The following is a 19208-nucleotide window of genomic DNA, read 5'->3' on the forward strand; positions in this document are numbered from 1 at the left end:
CATTCATGTCAGAAGGGGAGGGATGGAGGGGGGAGTTCAGCATAGATGCTGGGGGCGGTATTAGGTCCAAGGTGTTTATGAATAGAAATGATCTTTTCATTGAATTTAATTTAGTTTGTTTTGTGTGGAAAAAACCATATCAATAACTTTTCATGCAGCAATAAAGGAGCCAAATGAACAAAACACAACAGACATTTGCAACTTGCAAAAATTAATGTAAATTGAATTTTGAGATAAAATTTGCAGATTTTTTCCCTTAAAACCCACATGCAACTGTCTTGTTTTGCATTTTTTTACTTTGTCTTGACAGAGACTCCGACTTATAAACACTCAAAAATTCTGCAGCCATTCGTACCTGACCGAGGGCCTGTACTTCTGCAGAAACAGTATCCATCATGGACAGATGCTTCTGAGTTTGGCTGTTGATCTGCTCATTGACTTTGAGGCTCCACTGGAGGTCACGCCCCACCAGACCTGCAGAAACACACAAGTTAACGTGGCAGATGCATGTTAGAAACAGGAATAATTTAAAAAATGCTTAGTACCAGAGACAGAGCTGTGAAGGTTGGAGCAGTAATCATTCATCTGCCCCAAGATTTGTTCACTATCGTCAGCTGTCAGACGCAGAGAGGCGGCGAGGGAGGAGGAGGTGGAGGAGAGGAGGTCTGCCTGAGCTGAAACGTTATTCTCTACTGAGCTGCAGCCGCTGAAGACAGAAAAACACCATGTTAACTAGATATGGTCATCAAATGGTTTTTACAGATATCAGACTGAAAAAAGTTTGAAGACTCACCTGCTGATACTCTCCTCGAGGCTCAGAGCAGGAGATGCCAGATCTTGGGAGGCCAGGTGCAGATCTGTGAAGTCCTGCCGAGTCTGCAGGGTCAGTAGATTGAGCTGGTCCTGAAGGCACTGGATGGTCTGCTTCATACCCTGAAAAGACACACGTGCCGTTGTTTAGTTTAATCGAATGTTATTTAGATGATAAACAGCTCCATGACGTTCAGAGGACACAGCATCTTTAAGATTCATTAAAAAATTATAAATGGCTGGATCATTTTGTGCTTCAGTTGTATGTTAGTATGTAAAGCTCATTTCCTGCTTTGGGCCATTACCATCTGATCTTATGGTCCATGCCTCAAGTTTCAGTGTTATTTTAAAATGTTAGTTCAAATTTGAAAAACAGATCATCTTTGTGGTAAGAGTTCAGAATTCAAAGTTTATTAATGGCACCAGAAAAAGGCTCATGTCCCTAAGCAGAAGAGATTCACGACAATCTCTCTACAACTTATTGCATCAAGTGAAATGGATTTAATGAAGAAAAAAAATAAATAAATAAATGGCACAGAGTAAATGACAGACAGTGGCAGGTAACTGCTTTCCCAATTTATACCATACCATACCATTTTATGGAACCGTTCAGAGATTTGTAGACATACAGGAGTATTTTGAACTGGATTCGAAGGTGAACCGGTAGCCAGTGCAGTGAGGTCAAAACTGGTGTAATGTGCTCTCTTTTGCCTGTACTGGTTAAAAATCAGGCTGCTGCATTCTGGACAAGTTGTAGTCGTGCAATGGAGGTCTGACTGATACCAAGCAGGAGTGAATTGCAGTAATCAAGCCTAGATGTAATGTGTAGTGGACTAGGCCCATGTCAAAAACTAAGTCTAAGGTCAAAATCTTGACCTTAAGAACCTTGTGGGACAGGAACTGTCATTTCATTCATTTGAACTCAGAAATACAGGTTCACCCATCCTGAGACTTTCTTTCTTGAAGATTCAAGTGAAAAGAACACTCTCTTTTTATTATCATTACTATTTTACAAATATTGATAATCAAAGTGCCTTAGTTCAAACCATTTTAGATGTTGCAGTGAACTAATCAATTTTATTAACTGAGTAATGATTTTTATTCTCATGTCAAAGCTGTAACAGAGTAATTATGCCTTTTCTGATTTCTGCCTTTGAGTGAGCAAGTGTGCGTTTCCAAGGTTGGAGTCAAACGAAAAACAAGTTGTTGAACGAACTGTCATGTTTTTTAGAATCCTCTCAGACGTAAATAGAGAAGTTTTAGCACCTGTGTCTGAAACGCGCCAAAACAAAACTCTCTCTGTCTGTGAGAACATTTCTGATCTGTTTCATAACAATTCTCGCTGTCTCTAACCTCTTACGTCACAAAACACACCCCGTCTGGTCGTTTCTGACCAATGAACAAATCCCAAAAGTGAACCGGGAAAGAGTCTTTAAAATGTCAGTACTTCCTGGTCTAGTCAGAGCTAAAGTTCTGTTGGAGTTCTGCTGGATACACAGTCCAACCAGTTCTGTTCATGTTCTGATGGAGACGGGATGATCCTGACATGACAACAAGCTCTTCCGAGTTCCATGGGATTATAACATTTTCCACTGAGGTGAATATGTGTCGAACAGAGCCTCGCCATTACTTCGGACGAGTAACAGCATCCTACTGAGACGCTGAAAGGGTGCGTTAAACGGAATCTCACCTGAGACATCTCCAGGTAAAGGAGCCGATTTCATCACCTAAGTGTACTGTAAGGAAAAGCTGAAGAAAGCCGGAGAGTGTCGATTCTGGTGAACATTTCTCCCCTCACACACCATCTTACTCCCTCTAAACTTCTTTCCATCTTTAAACTTTTCTATCAAGTAGAAATTCTTCCAGATATTTTAGAAATGTCTGTGTAAAATGCTCACCCACATTCATGTGGGTAAAAGATCATAGTTGTACAGTTTTCATAAGTGTCTGTGGTGAAGCAACGGAAAAATCATGGCCGTATGATTTTTCCTGATTGATTGCTTATGTTGTTATTTTCATAATTTGCCAAATTAATGTAAATGTTTGATGTTAAATTTTGATTCTGTAAATAAATGACCGCATTCATTTTGATGGGTCAAACATAAATGACGTCTCACGTTTGCATTTCCTTAAATTCAATGCACGTTTTATTCAGTCCAGAAAAATGAGGAATTCGTGTTAAATGATGAATATATCCCAGCATCTGTTCATCTACAAATGAATGAATGTCTCCAGGTCATTTTTGGACAATATGGGCTTCAGTTTAGACAGCCGCCTCAGTTGGAAGAAACATGATTTAACAATCATGTTTACGTGACTGTTAAGTTTCAGGGAAGGGTCCATTATCACTCCCAGATTAGTGACTCTTTGTTTTTCTGACAGGGTAAGAGCAGAGAGGTCGATACAGTGGTTTGTGATAAGTGTCGTTGGGAGAGAACAACATGACATCAGACTTCTTTTCATTGAAACTTAAGAAGTTTAAAGCCATCCAGTCCCTGACGTCAGCCAGGCAGTCGAGCAGAGGTTGAATAGAGCATGTGCCATTGTGTCTTAGGGGGAAGTAAATTTGACAGTCATCGGCGTAGAAGTGGAAGGGCATGTTGTGTTTCTGGAAAATAGTACCAAGCGGCAGCAGGTATAAAGAGAATAGGAGGGGACCCAGGATGGACCCCTGCGGAACCCCCCATTTAAGCTCTGCCGCTGCAGAACTAAAATCCTTGATGGAGACACAAAAGGATCCGTCAGCGAGGTAAGATCTGAACCAATTGAGGGCTGACCCTGTGATGCCCACCCACTGCTCTAACCTAGCAATGAGGATCTCATGGTCGATGGTGTCAAAGGCGGCTGTGATGTCCAACAGGACAAGCAGCACAGAATCACTGGTATCAGTGGTTAAGAAAATGTCATTAAAGACCTTCAGCAGGGCAGTTTCAGTGCTATGGAGAGGTTTAAAGCCAGATTGGAATAGCTCTAAGATGGTGTGACCTTCCAGGAAGCACTTCAACTGGGACTCGACTATTTTCTCCAGTAGTTTTGAAACAAATGGGAGTTTGGAGACAGGCCGGAATTTGGACACGACTGAGGGGTCAAGGTTTGGTATTTTCATGACAGGCTGGACAGCAGCATGTTTAAAGGTTTTTGGCACCACGCCAGTGGATAAACTACTGTTTATTTTAGCCAGAATGGACGGACCTAGAATAGGAAAAACCTCTTTGTAGTCGAGGGGGGACCACATCAAAGGGGGAACCAGAAGGTTTGAACTTATGACTCTTTAAATGTGTATATTTCTTGTTTGTGTATATTATACCAACAAGACTAAATATCCAATAAAGAAATGTGAAAAGCAGTATCTCTGTTAAAAAAAAACAAAAAAACAAAAAAAAAAACAAGAAAAATAATCTATAATACAAGTATCTACAAACACTGGCAACCAAGCGCGGATGATCCTACAGAAAATTCACGAAGAAAACTTTTTCATTTTCTGTCAACTTTTTCCCCCTCCCGTCTTTACATCACTGGATTAATATAGTATTTTCCAGCGTATAAGTCACAGTTTTTTTGCATAATTTACATGCCCCTCGACTTCTAGACCGAAGAGACATATTTATGGATTTTCCCCCCATATTTACAAACCATTTTTTGGCTGCGATATGACCGTTTTCATTCATTCTGACTGAGAAAAAAAAATTTGAGCAATACCACTTTCAACCACTTGATGGCAGCAGAGTAGTAATAGCTTTATGGCATGCTGTTCTATCACGTAATGGGTCAACGTGGCTATATTGACAAATTCAAAAAAGTTCAATACAAAAACAACTAGACTTTATCATACTTTATACTTTAGTGGTTTTTTTCTTGAACTTTTTTGAATTTACCATGTCCTGGATGACTGAGAATCTTCACCAGCTTTTAATGACACAATCGGCCTGGCATAGTATCCCCACTTTCATTCTGCTCGCTGCTTGGAACCGTCAAAACAGCTATAGCGGTGACGCATAATAGATGCGATGTATACGGTGAAGCGACATATTTATGGATTTTTCCACTTTATTAGACAAATATGGACTGATGCGACTTATAGGGCGAAGCGACGTGTACAGCAGAAAATAAGGTACTTAATGTATTAATGTCATAGTATTGTATCATAATATCATACATTAATATAGTATACTATTGTCATAGTGTTCTGTACGAGAAAAAAATAGTTTATTGTTAAATATAGGATTTTCTTTCGCGGATACATTTAATTGCAGCTCCACATTCGTAAAGATGGATCTTAATTTCTTTGTGGCATCTTACCAGCTGCTGTCTCTCCTGGGCCTGAAGGATTTGGGTTTTCAGCTTGTCGTGTTTGGTCTGCAGGGCTCTCACACCTTGTACACTGGCCTCCCGCAGATCAGTCAGCTCCTGAGCCAAACCACTGAGAGACATGCCCATCTCCTTCATCTCCTCCACCTGAGAGAAACAGGAACACAGTGAGGTTTAAAACAGCTGCAGGAGACTGTTTCCACATTCAGGAAGATTCAGACACAAGTAGAAATGTTGACTCAAATCAGAGCAACAGATGACAGGACTCACCTTTTGGGCCAGAGCTCGCTGCATCTGCACAGAAGATTTCAATGTGTCACCGAGTTCTTTGACAACTGATAAACCCCCCAGAGTTTTCACAGCCAGGACCTCCTCCATGTCCTGCTGATGCTCCTCCTAAACCAAACAAAATCCTCTGTTACTAAAATCACTCAAGTGAAAACTGGATTTATGAGCCGAGATCAACCAAACCAGAGATGAGATTTTCACATTACAGTAATAAAAGTCATTGAATGTCTCACCAGCAGCTGAAGAAGAATTTCTTTATTCTGTGGACACAGAGCTTTGTGCTGCTGCACCTTCTCCTGACAGCGAGCTACACCCTCAGCCACAAGTGACCCAACTCCACCCACAAACGACTCCATGGTGGTCAGAGAGTCTTTCAGCACCGCCTCGTTCAAAACGATCAACCCATCTTGTCAAAGAGGAACAGAGGGCAACAGTTTAGACACATTACATCATTTGCTTTCAAGCTAAAATGAAGCACAAGTTTTATACTGAATGAACTGAAGCACAATTATTTTAAAAACAGACAAGACAAAACAAAAATTAAGGAAGTTCCTGTTGAATGTACACATTTGCTCTCCAATATCCTCTATGTTTCTGTGCAACGTTTCTACATGTTCTGTGGTGTTTTGGTCGTACCAACAGCCTGTGAGTATTTGCTCAGCATGTCGTTGTGTTTGACTCCATATTGCTGAACGCAGTGCTGCATGTTGCTGAAGGCTCCGTCCACCCGCTGAGCAAAGCTCTGCTGCATCTGAATGTTGTGCTGCTCCACCTGCCATGTAAAACAGAAATATGTTGGTGTAGCTGGAAACATTTCAGGCCACAAAAACATGGGCCACTTTCTTAAAGATAACGTTATTATGTCAGCTGTATGCTGGTATTATTTTGGTTTTGTTGTTTATGAAGTCCTGCAAGGTCTAGAGCAGGGCTATTCATCTGTACTGTTCAGGGGAGGCACAGATACTGAAAGACAGCAGCTCAGGGGCCTGACGTCCAACACTTATTGTCATTAAGCAAGTTAGTTCCATTTCATCCCTCCCGACCGCCAGAGGGCAGTGCTGAAAGCACTGAATGTTCCCTTCGCGCATGCGCTGTTCGAATAGTAATATCAATGGAGTCACAGGTGTGACAAGGATGACCATTCAGAGGCTATATAGCCTGACGTCATCCGCAGCTCTGCTCCTTTTTTCTTCTCACGCGCGGTTCAATTCAGGGCTTCAGCCCTTTGGATTTTTGAACATTTCACTGTCGTTGGAGGCCCGACTGCCCGTTGGCGGGAGTAGCGTGTTCGCCTTCCTAGAGGCTGCGACGGTTTAACTTTGTTCAAAAGGTATTTCTGCTGTCCGTTGTTGTCTACGGCGGTTTCCGCCTCCCTCCCAACTTACAGTGTCTGACTACTTTGTGTGTGATTCAACACCGGTGAGTAGTGTTTTTACTTATATTTCGCCATTGGTTAGCAGTAGCGTTCGCTCCGCTCCCGTTTGCTGGAGACCTCCAACCGTGTGATCGGTTGGACTGTGCTCCGAAATTTAATTACGTAGCCAGCTGAGTTTCTGGCCTTGTTTTCATTGATGAAGGGTAGCGTTCATGCATCCTCTCCCCAGTCATTTTTACAAACCTCAGACGGTTGGACTGTGCTCTGAAGTTTGTTAATTACGTAGCCAGCTGAGTTTCTGGCCTTGTTTTCTTTGGTGAAAGCTAGCGTTCACACACCTTCTCCCCAGTTATTTTCACCAAGCTCATACACGGTTGGACTGAGCTAGTGGTACTAGCCGCTCTACGCTCTGGTCTTATTTTCATTGGTGAAGGTAAGCGTTCCTGCACCCTCTCCCAATCATTTTCACCAATCTCATACATGGTTGGACTGAGCTAGTGGTACTAGCCTTCCTACGTTCTGGCCTTGTTTTCTTAATTGGTGAAGGCAAGCGTTTGCGCCCCCTCTCCCACTTGTCCTCTTTTTACCAGCCGAGCTAGCGGCGTTAGCCTGTCTGAATTTCTTTACCTTGTTAATTGGTGACGGCAAGTGTGTGCGGCCCCTCTCCCAATTCTCGGCCTATACTTTTGTCCTTTTTTCCCCCCTGTATTCTGGACGTATCTGGTGGTGCCAGCCCGTTTGCTGAGTTGCAGGTTTTACTTGAGTAAACTGCCTAAAGTAAGGAGCATGGATGGCTCTCATTGCTGCACAGAATGTGAGGCCATGCTCCAGGCAGATGACCATCAGAACCTGTGTCCTACCTGCCTTGGACATGACCATCTGGTGGAGGCCCCATCAGAGAACCCCTGCATGAACTGCAGCTTTATGCCTCGTGCTGTGAGGGTGGCTCGGCTGGCCCAGTTTTGCCCAGAGCTCAGCAGTGACCTCCCGCTTTCTAGGCAGGAGGCTCCACTTAGGCGCTCGAAGCGCCGGTCTGAGGCTGCAGTCTTTGTGGCCCCTCCTAGGAAAAGACAAGCCAAATCTGATCAGGGCCTCTTCACGAGGGTGGAGCAGCTGTCCGCAGAATCGGCAGAGATTAAGTCCCTATTTCAGGCACGCCAACTGGGGGCTGAGCAGGTGGCAGCGACTGGACTCTCTTCTCACCCATGCCTGAGCTGGCTGTGGAGGAGGATGTGTTATCCTTGGCTGCCTCTGCCTCTCACTTTTTAGGTGAGGAGGAGGGGCAGTCATCTCAAGTCTCAGAGACTGGTTCACTTTCTTCGTCTCGGAGCGCAACTAGGGGGTCAGGTGATGGCTTGATGCAGGACGTCATGTGTATGGCCCTGAGACAACTGCAGCTAGACGTCCCGCAATCAGGAGTCCACCCCGGGAAGTGCCTTCTGCAGGAGCCGACGGCCCCTCCTTCCTTTTCCATCCTTCCATCGGAGGAGTACCTGAGGGAGTTGCATGGTTGCTGGCCGGACCCAAAAGCCTTTGCGCACCTCTCCACGGATGGCCGAATGTTGGCGGCTATGCATGAGCCAGCTGCAGCTGGCTTGGATCGCATGTCGACGATTGAACCTGCTGTTGCCTTGCTCATTGTATCACAAGAGGAGATTCTGTGCAGTGATGTTCGGTGCCCACGAGCTCAGTGTCGCGTCACGGATGAATTCCTCTGGAGAGCTTATTACGCCGGAGCATGTGCTGGCTACCTCGGCCATTCCATGGCGCACCTCATGCTTGCCCTCTTTACGTCCCTTCAGGGGACTAGTGGTGCGACAGCAACAATGGTCTTTAGCGATGTAGCGCTTCAGGCCTTTGCACGGATGACGAGGGAACTTGGGCGCGTGATATCCTTCTTGGTCCAGACTCGCCAACAGGTTTGGGTGGCGCAGTCAACACTGACCGAGCCATGTCGTACAACCCTCCGTAATGTCCCAGTGGTGTCGGGGGAGTTGTTCGGTTCGGCTGCCTTGGAAACCCTGGAACGGACCGTCCAGGCAAGACAGACAAGGCAGCAGCTTTCGAACCATAGCAGGGCAATGCCCCCTCTACCTCCTCGGCATCCAAGACGCCCGTCGGCTGACCCCAGCATTCGGCTTAGGGTCATAATCGGCCGGGTGGTCTTTACCTTTGTGCAATTCAGCAGAGACCCAACAATAGCTTTCGTGAGTCGGTTCACCAACCAGATGGGCAGGTTCGGACCAGGGACTCAGGCCGCAGCCCCCCCCCCCCAGCCCCTAGGGGCCGTCGTGGGAGATTGTGATGCCACCAAGCCGACCGTCTGATATTTCTCTTACCAGCAGCTCAGTTACTGAGCTGCTCACACTGTGGACCCATGGTTGGTTGCCAGTCTCACCCGTGGTTACCAGCTACAGTTTTGACGGCGGCCTCACATCTCACGCCGGGTCAAGATGACTGTAATCGCAGACCCGGTGAAAGCTCAAGCACTAAACCAGGAGCTTTCCTCCCTCCTGGCCAAGGGTACAATTGAGGCAGTGGACCCTCTGCAACAACCCAGAGGCTATTAATCGACTTACTTCCTCGTGCAAAAGAGGACGGGCGGGTTTTGTCCCATTTTAGATCTGAAGGGACTCAACCAGTACCTAAGGGAGCTGCCCTTCCACATGCTCACGACAGCAGAAGTCCTTCAAGCTGTCATGAGGGATGAATGGTTCACGTCTGTAGACCTAAAGGATGCATATTTTCATGTGCCTATTGCGGCAAAACATCGCCGCTTTCTCAGGTTTGCCTATCAGGGTCGCCAATGGCAGTTCCGGGTACTCCCATTCGGGCTCTCTCTCCCCGAGGGTGTTCACTCGGTGCGTGAAGGAAGCCCTCTCTACTCTGCAGGCCTATGGAGTGAAGGTTCTGCCGTACTTAGACGATTGGCTTTTCTGCGCCCCGTCTTGGGCCTGTGCCTTTTGTAACACAAACCGCCTGCTCGCTCATGTGTCCCAGTTGGGCCTCAATGTCAAACTGGAGAAGATCTGCCTGAGCCCTTCCCAGACGATCACCTTTCTTGGGGTGGTTCTGGTTCACCTTCCACGATAGCTCGCCCATCCCAGACGATCACCTTTCTTGGGGTGGTTCTGGATTCAACCTCCATGATAGCTCGCCCATTCGCTCAAAGGGTGGGTGGCATACTGTCAGTCACTCGGGTGGTGCCCTTAGGCCTGTTGTCACTTTGCTCATTGCAGAGGTGGCTCAAAAGCTTTTGTCTGGATGCCAGGCTGCACAGGCATAACAAGCTCGCAGTGACGTGGTCATGTCTTTATGCCCTGACTCCATGGAGGGACGAAGATTATTTGTCCAGGGGTGTCCCCATGGGAATGGTAGTGTGTCGCAGGGAAGTGGTCACGCAGATGCCAGCTCTATGGGATGGGGCATTGTGTGGTAACGCAGAGCGGTTCAGAGCCACTGGGGTCAAAAGGACTGCTCCACGCATATAAATGTGCTAGAGTTGCGTGCAGTGCATTTGGCACTCAGGTACTTCCTGCTCAACCTGGAAGGGGGGCATGTTCTTGTTCGGTCAGACAACACCTCTGTGGTCTATCACATCAACTACCAGGGGGGCACCAGGTCAGCCCAACTTCTGAGAGCATCCAGAGAGCTTATGGAATGGGCCTCTCATCGCCTGTCCACCCTGCGGGCGGCATACTTACCAGTGCGACACAATCAGGTCACAGATTTTTTTCAGAGTTTTCAGCCCCATCAGACGCACTATCCTGAGCGCCAGGGCACCCTCTACTTATCAGCAGGATGAAAACAGGTGGAGTCTGTTTTCTCAATGGTGTTCTGATCACAATGAGGATCCAGTCTCCTGTACAGTACCCACCATTCTAGAGTTTCTCCAGTCTCTCCTAGGTAAGGGTCGCTCTACTTCGACGCTTAAAGTTTATGTAGTGGCAATATCATCTAATCATGCAGGCATTGATGGCTGTACGGTAGGGAGCCATAATTTAGTCTCCCTTCTTCTGCATGGTGCCCGTAGGTTGCACCAGTCGATGGCTCCATGAGCACCAGGTTGGGATCCGTCCTTGGTTCTCGAAGCTCTGTGCCGCCCTCCATTTGAGCCTCTGACGCAAACGGACCTCAAGAAGCTTTCATGTAAGACGGATTTTTTGTTGGCTATTGCCTCAGCAAAGAGGGTCAGTGAGCTCCATGCTCTCTCAGTCAGCCCTTCGTGAATCAGGTGGGGCCCTGAGGGCTCTGGTGTTGCCTTGTGGCCAAACACTGCATTTGTACCAAAGGTGTTATCTCACTCTCACTGTAACCAGCCATTGAGGCTGGCACGTTTTTAACCTACGCCTAGCGAAGGGTCTGGATTATTGTGCCAAGTAAAGGCACTGGAGGCATACGTTGCAGCTACTGCCGTTATACGACGTTCAGGCCAGCTGTTTGTGTGTTACAGAGGCCCTAGTTTGGGCTATCCTCTTTCCTAACAGCGCCTCGCCCACTGGATCGTGGATGTCATCTGCCACACCTATGCTGCAGGGCACTGCCCCCCTGCCAGTTGGCGTGAAGGCACACTCTACAAGGACCATCTCCGCTTCCTGGGCTGCCCTGAAAGGGGTACCGCTGGAAGCAATATGTGCTGCTGCATCATGGGCTTCCCAAAGCACGTTCACCAGATTTTACAGCGTTAACGTGGCCACCCCTCATCCCCTGGGCCAGGTTCTTCTGCAAGGGTCCTCTGGGCCTCCTTAGCGAGGTGTGTGCTCAGGATTCTTTGTGACATTGTTGGTATTAGTCATTCAGTGCTTTCAGCATCGCACTCTGGCAGTCAGGAGGGAAAAAATAGTATGGTTCTATGAATCCCGGATGACCGCCAGAGCTTCTCTGTCACTCAGAATCCTTGCATTCCACGAGAAGATTCTGTAGGAGCAGAGCTGCGGATGACATCATGCTATATAGCCTCTGATTGGTCATCCGTGTCACACCTGTGACTCTGTTAATATTATTACTTGAACAGTGCATGCGCAAAGGGAACATTCAGTGCTTTCAGCACCGCCCTCTGGCAGTCATCCGGGATTCATAGAACCGTAGTTACATACGTAACTTTCGTTTTATGGTTTAAAATCTAATTTTATTAAAAGATTAACCCATTTATGGGCCGAACTGAGCTCACCCACGGGCCTGAATTGGCCCTCGAGCCACCAGTTGAATAGCCCTGCTCTAGAGGCACTTGTGCTTGTAAAAGGCTCAGACCCATTTTACTAAAGAAGTACCTGAAATATGATTATATTTAAAATAAAATAGAACTTTATTGATCCCACAGGAAATTGTGCTAGCTTTTCAGTACAAAGGAACAAACACAAGAAATCACAAGATATAAAAAATAAAGAATATAAAAATACCAGCAATTAAGTTATAAACAGGTCAGGTGCAGACATGTGTGAAATGTCTAATGTTTAATGTTTTCACATTAAAACATCTCAAAGTGTTTATTGTGGTGCAGGATTAATTTTATTGTCCTATGTGCAGAAATGGGGAGGAGTTGAAAAGTATGATAGCCACAAGGAGGAAGGACTTCCTGTGGTGTTCTGTGGAGCACCTCTGTGGTCTCAGTCTATTTAACAGCTAACGGGGACAACTCTTGCAAAAGCTTTTTTTTGTGTGTGCGTGTCACAAATTTTCTTAGTTTTTGAGATTTGTAATCAAATGTCCTGATTCGTGCTCAATAATCCAGGTCAAAAAAATCTGACAAAGTTAAGTCAGGTCCTCTGGAAGGATACGACGAGAAAGTGGCCATTAGGGCATTAACGACCAATTGTTAGGCTGATGATCCTCGATCTCGTGAACAGCTAGTTCTGGATGCTGGATAAAGGTGATATTTATAAAGCCCTATTCGCACGGGATTAGTTTTACCTAGGGACCACATGTAATGAATAAATTACTCCCCAACATCTGTTTTTTATGTGGCGCATTCGCACGGGATAACCGAAGTCTGAGATTTAGCTGAAATTTATGGATATCTTCCATTTATGATGTTAACGCGCTGTGTTGTCACGACCGGGCTGGTCTTAGGCTTTGATGTGGTTTTATGAATCAGCACAAAGAAAACTAAAGAATGCACAATATAAAATTGTGTTAATCTACTTGAGGAGGAGGCAGGTCCGACCGGCTGGTTTAAGAGGTAAAAAAAAAAAAGTCATGTTAAGGTCAGATGGACAGCTGTCACCGGCCACGTGTCCACTAACCCACCGGTTGAAATGGACTTGCGACCTGTCCAAGGTGTCCCTGTCTCTCACACAGTGATGGCTGGACATGGGCACCAGCAACTCCCGCTACCCAAAAAGGAAGAAGCGGGTAAATAAGATGGATGGATGGATGAATGATCAGCTGATCACGCACGTGGCTCCACACCTGCTGTCATTTGCAGTGAAGGAAGTAGCAGCATATATAAAAGCTGAAGCGAACAGCGTGTTCATTTAAAATAACCTTGTTCCATCTTTTTCCAAATGATATTGCTTAAATAAAATCAAAAAACGCCTAGTAATTAAGCATCGGATCCTGCGCATTTCTGTCCAAATCACAGAGATGCCTATACGCATTGGATTAGCATTATCACAGGACCTTTGAGTTCAGCAAAATATAGTAGGTATCATGCAGGGAAATTTTTCCTTTACAAATTACTGACATGGCCGATTCGCACGGGATTAACAACACAGACAATTGCCATAATTATTACAAACAGCATGTGGTCCCTAGGTTAAACTAATCCATGCGAATAGGGCTCAAGACTGAGTTTATTACAGCTCCTCAGACTGAAGAATTCTTTTTGATAAAAGATGAAATGTTTCAACATTTTATTTTTTTACTTTTTGCATCTGTCCAGAGGATCTGACTTAACTTTGTTAGATTTGTGACTAAACATTTTTTTTTTAAGAGTCTTTGTGTCTGGAGGCTTCATGCATACCTTGTTAAAGGGGTATTTCCATCATTGTGAAGCAAGGTTTGAAGGAAACGCTATATCAAAATTTGTATTTTAGCTTTGTTCTTTGAAAAAAATAAAAAATAAAAATCAGTTTGAAAGAACAGTTTAATTTGGACCTGATGGACAAGTTAAAAGCTAGTCTGATTTTTCTAATCCCCCTTCTGTGGCATGTGTCCAACAACCAAAAAACAAGAAGTCATGAAGCATTGAGTAAAAATCTCAAAGAGAGCCCTGAATGAATATCGGCAATTGATAAAATGTTTGTTTTAAAGTTTGAACTAGTCTGCTGCTGATGAACTAATTTCTCTCTGGACCAATAAAGTCTCTTTCCAATTAACCTTCAGTCAACCCAATTCAAGATGACTACCACAGGTAATCAACCTTAAACAGAAATGGTTACAACTCCAGTCATACAATATATCAAATTCAGCTCTATACGTATCAGCTGTTTATTTCCCAGTACAGTAGTCCCTCGCTACTTTTCGGTTCATCTTCCACAGACTCGCCCCATCACAGTATGTGAAAGCACAATACATAATGTACAAAAAAAAAAAAAAAAAAATTAAAAATGTACAGGACTGTCAACTTTAATATTACTCATGTGACTGGGACAATACTGAATCGAGTCCAGTGCCGACAACGATAATGTCGGACTTTACTCTGCGATAATAAGTAACCAAGTTACAGCAGGTAAAATCAACGTTCTTAATGTTAGCTTGGGTTTACTGTAATTACACAACAGTTTTTAAAAATGTTTTTTAGAAGCTGCCCTCCCACCAGAAGCAGACCAGTTCCGAACGAGCCTCAGCCCAGGTGCAGTGCAGGAGGACGTCGAAGAGAGATGCTGGATGAACCATTTATTTAAAATTCCCCTCAGTTCTTTTTCCCAATTCATTCAATGTTTTAAGTTACATTAAGCAAAGGAGTGACCGCCTGGACGAGCCAGATAAACAACATGGCGTCAGTATCCAGGATGACAACAGAGGGGAAGAGTCCAGTTCATTAATGTAGTTTACAGTTCAGTTAACAAGTTTTTAATAGTGTTCAGTTTTCTTACGAGTGTTTGTGTGACATACAGCTTGTGGTGTTGAATAAATAAATAAAAATTAAACCTGATGTCTTCATTTTCAACTTTAGTAACAGGCAACATGTTTCGCATCATTTAAATCGCATAATTTGCATTACATAATGTCCAAATAGCTTCATTACATCTCCCACCACTAACAGAAATACTGTTGATTATTGTTAAACTGTTATTATTTAGCACATTTAGTATGTTATAGTCCAGTGTGACATGTGAAATATACGTCTGCCTCCACAGACTCGTTCAATAAATAGAAATCTTAGACTTGGATCCGACTGGCGTCTCTTCCCAACACAGATGTTGGTCACAGCAGCTACATTCCAGCGTACATTAACTATGAGACAACATATATTCATCCAACAGTCGTAGCACAGAAAGCAGTCATACTCTGCCACCATTGTTGTTGATAGAAATATGCCATCAGTCCGCATGTGCGTGAAATATACACCTGTACTGCACATGTGGTTTAACACCTCTGCAGGAGATGGTTACATTATCAGTGGGAGGCCTCCCAAAAAACCTCCACTTTGAGGTGGGTTGAGAAACCTCTGGATTCAAAGAGGGGGGTTAGTACTTTTGTGTAAATGAACAGCAGAACCACAGAAAGGTGTTGTTTCACTCAAAATACACGCCATGTAAACGGCCCCTAAAATCACCCTAAACTGGATGTCTGTCTGTGTTTTATAATGAGTAGAAAACTTCATACACTGCCATTTTCAACCAGTTCATTTCCCGGAGAACACCACGCCTCCTTTGTAGCAGCTACCCAGTCATTTTCACACATATCAGGAATATATCAATGACTATGTTTACATGTGCAGAATTCTTTGACCGGATTGAAATGTGTTCTGTTTGAATAATTCAAATGTATTGTTTACATGAGCACAATCTGTTCATGACGAGCGTTTACATGCAGCGGGCTTTGTTCTGAACAGCAGTACTGACATGCGCAGAGTGGTAAACTCTCCTTAAAAAAAACCACCGAAGAAGAAGTTCTACTTCCGGGGTGAACGTAAACAAACCTGAGCACCCAAAATGGACCCGCGACAGGTTTTAATGATGGTGGAGACGTCACTGCACTCCCTGACTGAGCTACAGGTAATACAGATCATTTTGAGCTCTGTCAAAGTTTCTAGTAGAAATGTTGTGTCGCTCACCGACCAGTTTTGCTTCCATGACATGCTAATATTATTAGCATTAGCCAGGCGGAAATGGCAAAGTCGCACATGCGCAGTCAGGTCAGTTTTTCACGATCAGATAAAAACGAACAGATTAAGCGTTTACATGCGCACCGATCAGATTTCGGATCGGCGTAAACCACCCGTTTCATTCTGATCACAAATTATATCGGATCGCGCCGAATACACAAAAAATAACACGAACAGAGTGTTTACATGACACACTTATTCCGACCGGCCATTTGATCCAGTGACTTATGTCCATGTAAACATAGCTAATGTCACAAGAGTGTCTCCACTGTGAGCCAACAAAGACCTATTCTGATACTGTGGCCCTATTTACACACACGGGCGGGAAACGTAGGTTTTTTCTTATGTTAATTAGAGGAAAAGATCTGCGTAGCTTGTTCAGTGGGAGCTGCAGCAGCACACAGTTTTACACAGCAGGAGGCAGGGGGAGTGAGTGAGGGGCTGGGTTTGTATTCAGTGCAGGAGAGAAGGAGAGGCCGCGTGAAGGCGTAGACTGGGAGAAAAAATTGGTAGATTTTTAAGTATAATTATAACTATCCTGATGCATGCTCAATAATCCAGGTAGAAAAATCTAAAAAAGTTAAATCTGGTCCTCTGGACATTCAAAAAGAACAAAACAAAGCAAATCAACAAAAAAATGTAGAAACGTTTCGTCTCTCATCCGAGAGACTTCCTCAGTCTGAGGAGCTGTATTCAGCTCAGTCTCTTAAATAGCACCGTCTCAGAGTGGATCAACCAGTTTTGCTGCTGACAACCAAAACCAGCTGATCACATGCTCAAGAAGGACCATCAGCCTAACAATGGATCATTAGCACACTGATGGCTGTTTACTGTTCACAGGGGGCTGAGTGATACTAGCAATCAAAGCATTGTAAGAGGGGGACAGTTGAACCCGCAGGCCTCCACCCCTGTTTAACGATGGACGATTTCTTTTCACAAAGATGGCCTCCTTTACTCCTCTCTCAAACCATCGTTTCTCTCTGTCCAGGATGTGAACATCTTCATCTCTGAAAGAGTGACCGCTGGCCTGGAGATGAGTGTAGACCACAGAGTCCTGGCCTGATGATGTTGATCTTCTGTGCTGGGCCATCCTTCTGGCCAGTGGCTGTTTTGTTTCCCCGATGTAAGACTGATCACAGCCCTCCTGACACTGAACAGCATACACAATATTACTCTGTTTGTGCCGGGGGACTGGATCTTTGGGATGAACCAGTCTTTGCCGTAATGCATTTTGGGGTTTAAAAGCCACTGGGACGTTATGTTTAGAAAATAAACGTCTCAATTTCTCTGATACTCCCTCAACATATGGAATGACCACTGGTCTGGGTCTGGGTTCCTCCTTTTCACCTGATGGCTGACTGGAGTCCTGTTTGGGTTTATTCTCTGCTTTCAGGAAGGCCCATTTAGGATATCCACATTGCTCTAGAGCCTGTTTTGTGTAGGATTTCTCCTTCTGCCTGGCTCCCGAGTTTGTGGGGATGCTGTCTGCTCTGTGATACAGAGTCCTGATGACTCCTAACTTGTGCTCCAAAGGGTGATGGGAGTCAAACTGCAAATACTGGTCTGTGTGGATGGGTTTGCGGTACACCTCGGTTTGCAAATGTCCTCTATCAGAGACTGAGACCTCACAGTCCAAGAAAGCCAACTTGCCATTTTTTACATCTTCTCGTGTGAACTTGATGTATTTATCCACAGAGTTGATGTGGTCAGTAAAATGTTGGACTTGGGGGCGCTATAGAGCAGACCATGGAGTAAGACGTTTGTCTTTAGGCTCCCGTCAACCCTACGGATCTTAAAGTTAATTCAATGCTCTTATAGAGAAAAAATACGTGTAAACTCTCTCTGTAAAGACGAACTTATCATCACGAGTCGAATCGAGGGACCTAAGTGGACTTGAATGGCGTCGAAGCAGCGGAAAAACAAAAACGAGGAACCAGCTAAGCTAACACCTAGCATAGCCTCGATGCTAACCGCAACGCCACTGGACTCCGGGCCAGAGACGAACGCTGAGGCCCTGAAAGCCGAAGTCTTGGTCTCACTTAAAGCGGACATAGCAGAGGTAATAAAGACAGAAATGAGAAGTATAATCGCTTCTGATTTTGCCTCCTTAAAGAATGAGCTAAGTTCGGCGGTGAAGCAGGAGCTGCACAACGTCATAGAGTCACTGCGAGCTGATACAGAACACGTGAAGTTGGGAGTCAAAGAACTGGAAACTGGCCTCTCTGTCTGGTCGAACGAGGTTACCGTTCTACAAACAACAATAAAAACTCTGACAAGCGAGATGACTGAACTAAAAAACAAATGTGAGGATATGGAAGGCAGAATGCGAATAAATAACATCAGAATTCTAGGGGTGGCAGAGGGAAACGGCTCTAGTTCTACAGCTGCGGTAGCAAAACTTCTTAGAGAGTCGCTACAACTGGACAAAGACGTGCTTGTGGACCGGTCACACAGAACTCCAGGGCCTGTGAGGAAAGATGACAAGCCACGGACCATCATCGCCAAGCTGCACTACTTCCAGGACTGCGCCGAGATCCTGAATCGAGCACGAGCCCGAGGTTCACTGCAGTACAACGGGATGAGAATTGCGGTGTTTCCTGACTACACTACGAGCATCGCCAAGGCCAGAGCTGCTTTCAATGAAGTGAGACAACTTCTTCGTGGCAAGGAAGATGTTCGATATGGCATTTCATTCCCAGCACGACTTCGCATCACTTTCAAAGGAGACGAGAAGAGCTTTACGGATCCAGCGGCAGCGATGAAGTATGTTAAAAGAAACATAATCCCTGAGGAGAGAGATGGTAACTAATTACTGAATAAGCTTGAATTATGAATGGAACCGCAGCCAAATGTTTTTAAATAGGATGAGAGAGTGAACAAGTCCAGTTTAATTTTGAGGGTAAAGTTATGTTATTTAATAGAGTTTACATTTGCAAATATATGTGTTTAATAGAAGCTACATTTTTCAACTAGCAACCAATTATCGTTATTTCTCAGGAAAAAATATGACATGGTTTAAAATGTACAGCTTAATAACCTTCATGTTTGATTTGAAATATATAAGGCTTTGGGTCGTTTGAAGAGATACCTGTGTTGATTAAAATTTTTTAAAAATGGTTGCTAGGATAACTTTTTATTTAATGGTTGTTACTATTA

The 19208-nt window shown here is 44.6% G+C and overlaps 2 protein-coding genes across 2 annotated transcripts in view; one reads left to right on the forward strand and one right to left on the reverse strand.

The window, feature by feature from the left end:
* The window catches only part of LOC119413748, an 880117-nt gene that overhangs the window by 836356 nt on the left and 24553 nt on the right, over positions 1-19208 (forward strand). The gene's annotated exons all lie outside the window — the stretch shown is intronic.
* The window catches only part of kif11 (kinesin family member 11), a 56815-nt gene that overhangs the window by 18272 nt on the left and 19335 nt on the right, over positions 1-19208 (reverse strand). Inside the window, 7 exon segments of the mRNA XM_037674288.1 lie at positions 361-474; positions 546-706; positions 794-933; positions 5110-5265; positions 5389-5514; positions 5640-5812; positions 6043-6178. Coding sequence (XP_037530216.1) covers positions 361-474; positions 546-706; positions 794-933; positions 5110-5265; positions 5389-5514; positions 5640-5812; positions 6043-6178 — 1006 coding nt within the window.

Source organism: Nematolebias whitei, chromosome 1 (genome assembly GCF_014905685.2).
Source record: "Nematolebias whitei isolate Nwh7 chromosome 1, NemWhi1, whole genome shotgun sequence".
Lineage (NCBI taxonomy): Eukaryota > Metazoa > Chordata > Actinopteri > Cyprinodontiformes > Rivulidae > Nematolebias > Nematolebias whitei.